This window comes from Aulonocara stuartgranti, assembly GCF_965226115.1.
Source record: "Aulonocara stuartgranti genome assembly, chromosome: 5".
NCBI classification, from domain to species: Eukaryota; Metazoa; Chordata; class Actinopteri; order Cichliformes; family Cichlidae; genus Aulonocara; species Aulonocara stuartgranti.
The window spans coordinates 1,926,350-1,938,773 of record NC_138943.1 but is presented as its reverse complement, the minus strand read 5'-3'; the positions used below and the strand labels follow the sequence as shown (position 1 = coordinate 1,938,773).

General features: G+C 44.1%; 1 protein-coding gene across 10 annotated transcripts in view; it reads right to left on the bottom strand.

The window, feature by feature from the left end:
* Nucleotides 1-12,424, bottom strand: part of pcbp4 (poly(rC) binding protein 4) — a 202,743-nt gene that overhangs the window by 79,250 nt on the left and 111,069 nt on the right. For all 10 annotated transcript variants that reach the window (XM_082533457.1, XM_082533455.1, XM_082533463.1 and 7 more), the window contains 3 exons: nucleotides 7,730-8,059; nucleotides 6,566-6,589; nucleotides 5,447-5,479 (listed from right to left, as the gene is read on the bottom strand). In XM_082533457.1, coding sequence (XP_082389583.1) covers nucleotides 5,447-5,479; nucleotides 6,566-6,589; nucleotides 7,730-7,867 — 195 coding nt within the window. In that variant the 5' untranslated portion in view covers nucleotides 7,868-8,059. The remainder of the gene's footprint in view (nucleotides 1-5,446; nucleotides 5,480-6,565; nucleotides 6,590-7,729; nucleotides 8,060-12,424) is intronic.

The following is a 12,424-nucleotide window of genomic DNA, read 5'->3' as shown; positions in this document are numbered from 1 at the left end:
CACTTTATCGACAACTTTAATATTTTTTGGGAACGCAGGCATCTGTTTAAAGCAAATGGATTTAATTTTAACAAGTCAGGGGTGAAACTGTTCACCTCCAACTTGTTTTATTCCATACGTCATCCATCCGTGCTTGGTGCCAAGGCTGAGATAAACGAGGAGTTATCTCATAAAGAGGAACAAACAGTACTCCAAGAACAGACAAACCCAGCAGAAACCTTGAGGAGGAGCTCCATTTGCCCCCACCCGGGAAGAGCCTCAGAAAGGAGAGACATCCATGGCATCTGAGGAAGAGCCTCAGAAAGGAGAGACATCTAAGGCAAGAAGAGGGGTCCCTATTTGCCTCCAACTCTCTCAACAACACCAACGACCAGGACAAGGGACCACGACCTTCCCCAGTCCCCCAAACCCCTGACAGGCCATCACCCTCCTCCCCCTCCCTTTCTCCCTCCTCCCCACACCTGAAATTCACTGAGGAGATGATGGAGCGGGTCAATGCTGGGCTCAGATCTACCCCCCGTCCCAATCCCTTTTTGTCCCCCATAAACCCCCCACCAGAGCGGCCAAAGGTTCGCCATCGAGCCCCACCCTCAACAGAGCAATCGAAGTCACATTGCCCAGCCTCGCCCCCCTTAGTTCCTCTTCATGCCCTGTCTCCGCAGTCTGATGCGTGATGTGTGAAGGGTCCGGGCTGTGAGGATTATGGCAGTGATGACTTTTCCCAGGAGAAGCTGGGACCCTGTTTACTAGAAGGTTTTAAAATCTCTGTACTTTTAGGTGACAGGAGACATGTGGCCTGGTCAAAACACAGAGAGCTGCACTCTAAAAGATCTTTAAACATAGTAAACATACCTTGTGTGCCACAGACTGCTCCCAAACACGAGGGGACAAGTAATGCCTCTAAAACACTTAAGTTGGCTTTATTAAACATTAGATCTCTAGCTGGGAAAACATTTTTAATTAATGATTTAATCACTGAGCACAGCCTTGATTTTATGTTTTTAACTGAAACTTGGTTGGACCAAAGTAACAGTGGAGCTGTTCTCATCGAGACGACCCCTCCTAACTACAGTTTTATCAGTGAGGTCAGGGTGAGCAGGAGAGGAGGAGGGGTTGCTGTCTTATTTAATGAATCATTTCAATGTAAGCAGCTATCTCCTGGAAGTTTTCAGTCTTTTGAATATGTGGCTTTACAGCTGAAGGCCCCATCCAAAGTTGTGTTTCTTAATGTTTACAGGCCTCCCAAATACTGCACAGACTTTTTTAATGACCTCAGTGAACTGCTGTCTGTGATCTGTGTTGATTTTGACTGTGTAATTATTGCTGGGGATTTTAACATTCATGTGGACAACCCTCAGGACAAAGGGACTAAAGACCTGAGTAACACTCTGGGCAACTTTGGGCTGACTCAGCATGTAACAGAGGCCACACATAATAGAGGACACACTCTTGACCTACTGATCTCCAAAGGCCTGAGCATTTCAAAGGTTACTGTGTCTGATGTGGGCCTGTCTGATCATTACTGTGTTTTCTTTGAAAGTAAAATCTCAGCCCACACAAATATATCAACAACAGTGATCACAAAACGGTGTATAACTGAACACAGTAGTGCCATTTTTAACCAGGTCTTCCCATTAACACCTGACCTGCCCAGAGGGTCAGTCAATGAGCTCGTCAATAGCTTCAATGCTAACATGTTAAATGTAATGGACACTATTGCTCCCATTAAGGTGAAGGTTATCTCTGGAAGGAAAAAGTCTCCATGGAGAAACTCCACACTGGTGAAAAATGAAAAAAGAGAGTGTAGGAAAGCTGAGCGCAGATGGAGAGAAACAAACCTCCAGGTTCATTATGACATTTATAAAGAGAAACTTCACAATTATAATTTACAACTGAGGAATGCAAGGAGGTCCTACTTCTCTGACATCATCACTAAAAACAGCCATAATGCTCGGGTCTTATTTTCTACAGTTGACAGGCTAACAAACCCTCCTGTGTCAGTGGCAGCTGAACTTCATTCGACCATGGCCTGCAATGACTTTGCCAAATTCTTCACTGAAAAAATCCAAAAAATTAGACAAGCAATTGGTACGTCAACAGCAGATCCAGGATATGTACTGTGTCCACCAAAAAACTGTTTAAACACCATGAAACAGTTTCAACCTATTAACAGCAAAGACCTGGAGGACATCTTAGGTCAACTGAACTCCTCCTGCTGCTGTTTAGATGTCCTGCCAACAAGTTTTTTCAAAAAGGTCTCAAAGAGTTTAGAGTCAGACCTGTTACAGATCGTCAACTTTTCCTTAATGTCAGGTGTGTTTCCAGAACCACTAAAAACTGCTGTAATCAAACCTATACTGAAAAAGGACAATCTTGACAAGACACAAATGAAAAACTACAGGCCGATCTCAAATCTCCCATTTTTAAGTAAGATCATTGAAAAAGCAGTTTCTCAACAGCTCAGTTACTTCTTAAAACAGAATAATTGCTACGATGCCTTCCAGTCAGGTTTTAGACAGAACCACAGCACTGAAACTGCTCTGACCAAAGTGTTTAATGACATATGTCTGAATACAGACAGTGGAAAAATGTCAGTCCTAGTTTTACTGGATCTCAGTGCAGCATTTGATACAGTTGACCACAACATATTACTCAAACGACTGGAGAACTGGACAGGTCTTTCAGGAACTGTACTAAACTGGTTCAAAACATACGTAGAAAACAGGAAATACTTTGTATCAATAGGTAACTTCACATCTGAGCAGACAAGTATCACATGTGGAGTTCCCCAAGGTTCCATCTTGGGACCCCTTCTGTTTAACATCTACATGCTCCCACTGGCACAGATTATAAAGAACAACAAAATAAACTATCACAGCTATGCAGATGACACACAAATATATATCACAATGTCACCAGGAGACCGAGGCCCTGTACAGGCTCTTGGTAAATGCATTGAGGAAATCAATGACTGGTTGTGCCACAATTTTCTCCAGCTAAACAAAAACAAAACTGAAGTAATAGTCTTTGGCGCCAAAGAAAAACGATTACAGGTCACCAGAGAACTTCAATCTATACATCTAAAAACCACAAACCAGGCGAGAAATTTGGGTGTAGTGATGGATGCAGACCTAAACTTAGAAAAACACATTAAGACAATAACAAAGTCAGCTTACTATCACCTCAAGAATATATCAAGGATCAAAGATCTGATGTCTCAACAAGACCTGGAAAAACTAGTCCATGCATTCATCTTTAGTAGGCTTGATTACTGTAACAGCATCTTTACAGGTCTACCTAAAAAATCAGTCAGACAACTACAGCTCATTCAGAACTCTGCTGCTCGAGTCCTCACTAAGACCAAAAAAGTGGACCACATCAGTCCAGCTCTGAGGTCCTTACACTGGCTGCCTGTCCGTCAGAGGATAGACTTTAAAGTTCTGATGCTGGTCTATAAAGCTCTGAATGGTTTAGGACCAAAATACATCAGTGACCTCCTGACCCAGTATGAACCATCCAGATCCCTCAGGTCATCTGGATCCGGTCTTTTATCAGTTCCCAGAGTCAGAACCAGACACGGAGAAGCTGCATTCAGCTTTTATGCTCCTTATATCTGGAACAAACTCCCAGAAAGCCTCAGATCAGCTGAAACACTCAGTTTATTTAAATCCAGGTTGAAGACTCACCTGTTCTCAGCTGCATTTGAATAAAGCACCAAATCCACACTTTTAAGCTTAAATTTCAAAACTTACATTTAACTACTGATTTTATCTACTGTTCTGATTTTATCTGTTTTGATTTTATATACTGTTTTGTTTGTTTGTTTGTTTGTTTGTTTGTTAATTAGTTAGTTTATTTGCTTGTTTTATTCAATTTTAAATCATGCTTTTTATTTGTTCTTGTTTTTAATGTCTCTGTAAAGCACTTTGAATCACCTTGTTGTTGAATTGTGCTATACAAATAAACTTGCCTTGCCTTGCCTTGCCTTGCCTTATATAAAAAACTGCTGTGGAATACATTAAGCCACTGATATGGCCGTGTTCTGTTTTCAGTGAGATGAATGTGGAGCATTTGAACTTATAGATCCGTGTGTTTAAGTATTCATACAGCTGCTGCAAGTGACCTGATTGCAAATGAAGCCAGGAGAGGTAAGAGAAAGCAGACAGCATGGAGAGGCAGCAGATGATTAGACCGGCTCTCACGCTGGGTGCTGCTGGGATTCGGGTTTTGTCTTTATATGAAATATGAGTTCAGTTCGTCTCACTGTTAGTCATCCTGTCAACTTAAAGGTTCAGAGTGAACGTTCCCATCCGAGGGTGTCAGATAATGCTGTTTGTGCCTCAGCGCACCAACATCAGAGAGATTATGGTGCTACTCTACAGAGTCTGTCAGAGTTCAGAGGCGGGAGGAGCGCTGCTGTCAGAACGCCACGGTTCACGCGCCGTTTGGACCTTTTTGTTTTGCGCTTGGTTTTGCTTTCGTCCCGCTTCGGTTTAATCACTACAAACAACTTTGTTAGATTTGGTGGACGCACCTCTTCACAACAGTAATCCCACATGCTGGAAATTGAAGAGTGGGGGGGGGGGGGTCACCGTAGTGTCCCCACCCCCACCGAGACACGCCAACAGCTTTGAGAATAAAGCATCGTTTCATGTGTTGGGAATGGGAACAGCAACATTGCACCACCAGACCGGAGCACCGTCCCGTCAGAGTTTCCCACAATGCTCAGCTGCTGAAGAAGCTATTACGGCATCTTTCCCGCACAATATAAAGCACCTTGAGGCAACTGTTGTTTTGATTTGCAGTTATATAAATACAATTGCATTGAAAACAGTGAGACATTGACTGGTTTCACACATTTCCACTGAACAAAGTCTTGCATCAGCATTGCACCAGAAAACTGTTGGTCCTGAAGTTTGAACCACCGATGTTAGCTTCTGATTTGCAGATGCTGCCGACAGATTCTGATTGGCACGATCCAGCGTCCTCGTCTCGGTTCCCCTCTTACCTCACGTTTGTGTCTTTGTCACGCTCGATGTCTCCTCGAACAGACAGGAAGCCAGAGAGGTCCGATTGCAGGGGAACTCCTCCCCTGTACATTTTAAAGACTTTTGACAGCAAAGAGCAGCTAAATGTGCAAACTGCAACATCACAGGAGGCCGCCAAAAATACTAAACACACCTTCAGATGTTTGAGGTGGATTCTTGCTCACAGCTGTGGTGAAGATGAAAGCAACTTTTTATTGTATTTACAGTTAAGTCTGAGCAGAAAGGAGCCCTAACAGGATATCATGACTCCTTATTTCTCACTGACACAGCGTCACAGTGCTTTACAGCCACGCTGCAGTTAGCAGGAGCTGCACTCAGAGGGCAGTCATGGTTAATGGGAGACAGAGGAGGATGACAGAAGAATGAACATGTGTGATGGGAGATGAGGTCAATCTTACCTCTTCTCGTATTCTCTTCACTGTTTCTCCTTTCTGTGGAGAGACACAGGAAGGACAGTCATCTCCGAGTGTACCGAGTCCTTAATGAAGATGTATTAGACAAGTATCTGAGCAACACGATCAAATACATACAAGATCATTTTCCAGTGTTTTTAAATCGTTGAGGAGTAAGCTACTGCTACTGAAAGACTGACTGAAAAATCCAGGTGAGGAAAACGAATCAGCGACGCTCGCTGCCTACTAATCAACAGCCAGCGGGATGCCCCCGAGCAGCTTCACTGGTGGAGCTCCTCAGTGAGCTAGGCGGCTAACAGGTATGACAGTGCGATGCTGTGAGTGTGACACACGTTTGCTAATTCGCTCAGGAAAAACATCGGCGCGATAAACAAACGGGGCTAACACGGATCACATCTGCGCTCTGAGCTGCGTAACATTTATCTCTGCCGACAGGCGTCCTCATTGGCCGAGCCTGCCCAAACCAGTCAGCCTGGCAGGCTCGTTTAATGCTAGCAGGAGCCCCGGAGAGCAGCTCCTGCACCGTGACTACAGACTGGCACGATCCAACTAGAACCATCATGTAATTTAATGCCATCTTTGTGTCACAGTTAATAGGCCGCATACTGGAAGTGACTGGGTGGGTGGGGGGGTGAAGGATATCAGCCCCAATTGTGGGTTAGCGAATGTGCCGTGGGGGCCAGCGGTCATTATCGCGCCTCGCTCAGCTGTGATATACTTGGATAAAAATCCTACTGGGCTTTATTTAACACATCCACGCTTAAACGGGCTCGCTTCCCCTGAGAGCAGCGCCTTTTCAGTAAGTACAGACTCGAATGACACGGCCTGACTGGAAATGTTACACACTGTTAATGCACATTTCACGGCAACTTCATATCATGTAGAAGGATTACGCCCAATGTTATCACGACAGGCGTGCAAATTTCAGAAAACTAAAGCCTGAAGTTGGCTCTGATGTTGGTTTTAGAGGATTTCTAATGTTTTTTAATTTCACTTAAAAGTTCATTTTAATGACTTTTTCACAGATTGAGTGATTTTTACTTCCTGGCAGATCAGATTTTTTCATACTGGGTAACACGATGATAGAAGGGAACGTTAGCTCACCTTTCCGATGATGCTTCCTACTTCCTGCAGAGAAAAAAACAAAACACAAACAAGAAAATCATTTCCTCAAATTTAAAAACAAGCAGACTCGTGTAGCCAATCAAACTTCACGTTTTGAACATGCATGCATACCTGCTTCAGGCGCAGCAGCATGACAGCGCTGAGATATGTTTATGCGCCAACATTTAATCGTGTTGACATTTTCATTTTCATAAAACATGAAGCATTTTTTTCTTTTGTGTCACCAGCTTCACATAGTTAACACGAGCTCTAATAACACGAGCTCTAACAGGAGGTCAGCGGGGCGACCGTGTGCAGGAGGCGTTTGGGACGACAAGAGCCACGTGAAAGCAACAGTGTTCTCAGCAAGTGTGGAAGAGACATTTTAAAGAGTATAGAGTGAAGGTTTGGTAATCGTGGACTGTTCTTCTGGGGAACACGGGACGAGAGGAACGCTCTCAGGTTTCTGTGCTTTCTAAAACATGGAGTCCAGGAACACAGAGCAACGGCTGCGATCTGATGATTGAAGTTATGAAACCTTTGTTCATTCTGCCGTGTTGAATAGTGAACTTCAGGGAAACTTGGTGACTTCGGACAGGCTTACTACTTCCTGTTGGGATTCTCCGTGGCCGGGAGAAGAGAATTGACCTGGCCAGACAATTATGGTTTCCCTTTTCCCCAAATTCAGTTGTAGTTACTCAACTTGCTGGTTTAAAGATCGGTGAAGTGTTTTAATTTGATTGAGCTGCATGCTTCTTAAATGCTTAAATAAATATCTTGCCTGGGTTTAAAGACAAAACTGTGGAAACTGGCTTTTGAATTCTTCATGTGCAGCACGGTGGTTAGCACTGCTGCCGCACAGCACGAAGGTCCAGAGCTCATTTCCTCTGTGAGTGTGTGGGGATTCAGTCTGCGCTGGCCTCGTCCTCACCTGATCCTGCTTCCCCAGAAAATAATATTCTGTTTATTATGTTGGCAGTTTTTTCTCTATAAGTTAAATTTGGGAGCCTTTTAAAGTTTCTGAATCGTTTCCATCTGAGATATGATGTTATTATAACGTAATTATTTATTGATGTCATGTTCTTTTCTCTGGCTGCTAGCAGCACAATAACCTGCAATCTCCTTTATTTCTCTCTAATTAACACGAGTAACAGTCTTGCTCACCTTTCCATGCATGAGGAGGCGCAGTGTGAGCGTGACTCCCATGGCGCCGTCTCCAAACTCCTGTTCACAGCTCATGGTAGAGGAGGTGGTGGTGTGGTGGGTGAAGGTGTGGGTGGACTCTGCTGCTGGGAGACGCATGAAGGTCTGAGGCCCCGAGGCGTATGGAGCTCTACAGAACACCACAGAGAACCCTTTGGAGAACCCAGAAAGGAACCCTCAGAGAGCCCTGGAGCTGCGAGAGGGGGAAGGGGAGGTCGAGGTTTGGGGTCGGACGGAGGGGCTGTACGGGCGGAGCTGGCGTCGGGGTGGGATCTATCCTTACTCCGGTTTCTGTGGAAAGAAAGACAAGAAAGTGATGTTTGAGTTTGTGACTGTTTCTACTTCACATCCCCTCAAAGTTAATGTCTGTATTTAGACCCGATGAGCCTAAAACCAGCATGTTGGGATCAGTCTGCTTTTTTGTAAGCCTCTCATAATCAGTATTTGCTGAGAACAGCCTTTATTGACTTTTTATTATTCTCTCACTCTGATGACTGTATCCAGAGCGTCTTACTAAACAGAGCGCAACAGGAAACGAGTCATTTCAGCGCGTAAGAGCTGCTGTAATGGGTGTTGATAGATATGAGTCAGCAGCTACAGATGCAGAAATTCAGAGAAAAACACACAACAACAAAGGGAGCCTACGACCATGCAGCACTGTGTTAAACAGGATTTCCTCAAGAGGCTTCAAACTGAACTTCTTTGTCATTTCAGGCACACTTTTAACCCCAAATCCTGTCTTTAAAGCAATTTCCACAGATGTAGGAAAACCCTAAAATAGAGTGATAAATTGGGGCGTTTCTCTTCTTAGTTTAGTTTGACTCAGGTGCTGGACGCTCCACGTCACCTTCTTTGGTCCCCACAACAGATTATCCATCTGATCCTCCTCTATGACCAACCCTCTGCACGCCCTGCTGCATGCTGATGTCCACATCTACTCCTGACACAGCACAGGATCACCTGAGTTAGTGCACAGCAATACTATAGCAATGCAACATCCATATTTTATTACATAAATTAAAACACTATGAACAATAGGGCTCCATCCTGAGATACCCGTCCAACGCCGCACACACTCACTTTACTAAACTACTGCTTTACTCAGATGGCTCAGTCACATGGGTAAGAACAGGACAGACCTCCCTGCATCGACAAAAAGTTCTTTCACATTCTGCAGCTTGTCACGACTCGAGGGTGTTGCACACTCATGACTTTTCACTGCAAGGTGACTGCACGGGTTCTTCTTTCTTCTTTGATGGACTGACTACAGTCACTCTCAGACAGACTGTCGAACATTCGTGAACAACTGCCGTCTAATTTATAAATGCAGACAGATTTCCTCATATCAAGAGTCAGTCAATGAGCAACACTCGAGGGTTCTGGTTATATTCGTACAGAACAGAAGGGTCGCTGAGACCAAACAGAATATTTAAATGTGAATTTCTGTCTTTCCTTTTGCATTAAAAGAATCTGAAGTGAGACAATTCTGTCAACATCTGTTTCATCCAATAATCTCAATTTTAACTTTGACATAATTTGCAGATAAACAGTCAACATTTACCACGTTAAAACGTCCTTTTATTGACCTTGTTATGCTAACCAGTACTTTTACAGAATAATTTAACTATTTATATTATTAACTGATGATAAAGGTTGCTGTATTAAAAGTAAAGGTCAGAGTGTGAGGGCAGCGACTTTAAATCTTCCAACAAACGCTGTTACGCTCACGCTGTCGGAGCACAGCGCCGAGTGTGGCCCTGCAGCCACGAGGCCAACAAGGCGTTTCACTGATTCCACATCCTCAGCAGCACGGCGGGAGCGAGCCGGCTCCGGTGCCGTGCGAAGTGTGGAAATTAACATAATTTCTCAAGTGTCAGAAGCTGGTCAACAAGTCTGTGCTGTAATTTAAAAATTAATTGGGAACTCTGTTTAAAAAAAGCTTCGGGGGCTGAATTAAATAAGCTTCTGGCCGTGGAAGCGCCACTCAAGCGTGATGATACTTAAGCGTTTCCTTTTAACACAAAACTGAAAAGAAAACAGAGAAAGAGAGACCTCCTCCACGCCTGCATTCGCCTCGTTGTATTCAGATACGCAACTATGCGTGCTGCACACATGACTGCATGTACACGCTGCACTTTGATCATTTTTGAGTAAACATGTATGTTTTTTTAGCAGATTTTGTATGTGTCTGGAGAGCTCACACACACACACTCAGGCATCTGTCACTATGCCAACCAGCACTGTAGGTAACCCGAGGTATGCAGACGAATAAAAAGGTGCGTATAAATGATCGACATATGTTTGTGTGCGTGTGCTGATGGCTCGTTGTGCAGTTTAAAGTGTTTCTATGCAAACAGCGAGCCTCACGTCTCCATCTGCACGTCTGCATTCCCCACTCTCATAAAAAATACACACTCTGAGCCAAAGTAGGTCACAAATGTAATGCAGGCTGTTTGGCATGCAAAGCAAGCAGCATCTCATGACAATGCAACACTCATCCACACACACACACACACACGCACACTTGAGAAACAAATCAGAGGACAGAGGTGCTGAGAGAGAAAACGGTTAAAATAGTAGCAAGTGGCAGAAGCAGGTGGGGGGAGGGGAGAAATGGCAGGAGACGGCTTACACGACCTCCCGGGGAGCGAGAAGAGTGGCTGTCAAAACATCGTTTACACATGAATTCAGTCATTGGCGGCACAGGTCGAGTGTTTGCTTATCTGCGCATCCATTAAAACCTCTGTGTGGAAATTGTGCGTATTGTTGTGCAGCGTCGCGGATAGGCCGGGCACGCGTGTGGACTGGAGTGTGCAGCTGCATGAGTGCATGCATTTGAGAGGGCGGATTTAGTGTTTTATTTTCCTCTGAACAGTGTGTGTGTGTGTGTGTGTGTGTGTGTGTGTGTGTGTGTGTGTGTGTGTGTGAGAGAGAGAGAGAGAGAGAGAGGAAGAACACAGAACATATGAATTATTAAAGTCCTTTCAGATGCTTCAGTACCGGGTTAAAACCAGGCCTACCCATCCCCCTCCGAGTCATGTTTGCCCCCCCCCCCCACACACACACACACACACACTCGGGGGAATAAGCCATGAATCAGCCATGCATGAGCTCAGAACTGAGAGAGTGTGTGTATGATTTTACTTGTTTTGCTGACATTGTGGGGACGATGGTCACACAGTAACCTTTTAGGGACTCAACTCTGAGTTTAACCGGATGTCCAGGAGGAAAATTGTTCATATTTATTTTCTGTGGCAGAGTATATGCTGTACTTTATCTCTATGAAACTACAGGACACCGAATACACAGATTTCCTTAAATATAGTGCTGGGTGATACTGCGTAGATGCATTCATTAGGGATGTTACACAGCACAAGGATGTTACGCCTTCATACGGTTTAAAAAATAAGTGTCAGTTTAATTCCTTCTCTGCTTTTCTATTTGTATTTTTATTTATTGATGATCCATTCATTGGCACCAGCCTGGACTGCAGCAGCTGCCAGAAACAAGCACCGACACACAAACAGATTCTCCAAGCTGCAAACAGGAAGGAGCAAGCAGCAAAGTAGTGACCAGCATCCATGGAATGAACTCCTGTGAGCAAAATATCTGCTAGCAAAGCGAGTGAGCATGTACCAGTTTAAACTACTGTCAATGAAACTGCTGACTGGTGTGAGAAGAATAGCAAATAAATACATGCAGGCATAACTACGACAAAACATCAACTTTGTTTGTGGCAGTGACTTTAAACTCTTTAAACACAAGAGCTTGTTGGTTTGGGTTTCCACCAAATGTTGTTACATCATTATTATAAATATATAATCAATAAAGACGTAACGACAACGTCAATGCAGCAGTAACATCTAAAAACAGCATATTTGAGTAAAAAACACAGGAAACATATTTTGGTCCTTTAAGTAGATTCATTTGATAACGTGTCTTTTACCTGTAACCCTGTAAATGCAGGACTGTCACATTTACAGTGAGCTACTGCTTCTTTTACTTAAACGGTCCTGTTATCTCCATTTTCAGCATCACAAGAGGAACTCTGCCTCACTGCCAACATCATCTTTTAACTCACCGATAGACTCGTTTTATCGTAGCGTATCGTATGAGCTTTAAGGCTACCACACCTGTATGCCAAACGTCTCGCGGCTCACAAACTACAAGTGGGTGGAGCCTCTTTGCTCACAGCCGGAGTTGTACACCCGAAATGATCACATTTATGAAAATCCATGGCTGTGACGTCACACATGTATAAAGTGTGAGTCTGAGCGTTTAAAGAGTTTCCAGCTACAAACACAAACACGAGCATGCGGCGCTGGAGCAGGAGACACAGCAGGAAACAAAGGACTGAACAGCATGTGGATACAACAACTGTCCAAAATAAATAACACTGTGAAAGTAGATCTTGCAGGTAAATGTGAAAGACAAAAATCACATGATTGATGGCGAGCGATGATGATGGTCAGTCACACGCATCCTTTTGTACATCCTGTCGTAATGTGAGAGGAGGAAGAAGATTTTGCTCTGCTTTCTTCCTCCGTTACACAAACACAGCCTCCACAGCCGGCGCGCCCTGCAGTGCTGCTGAACTTTGGCCTTGTAGACACACAGTTTGTGCTGCAGCTACGATAGCTGGAGCTCTGCAATCAC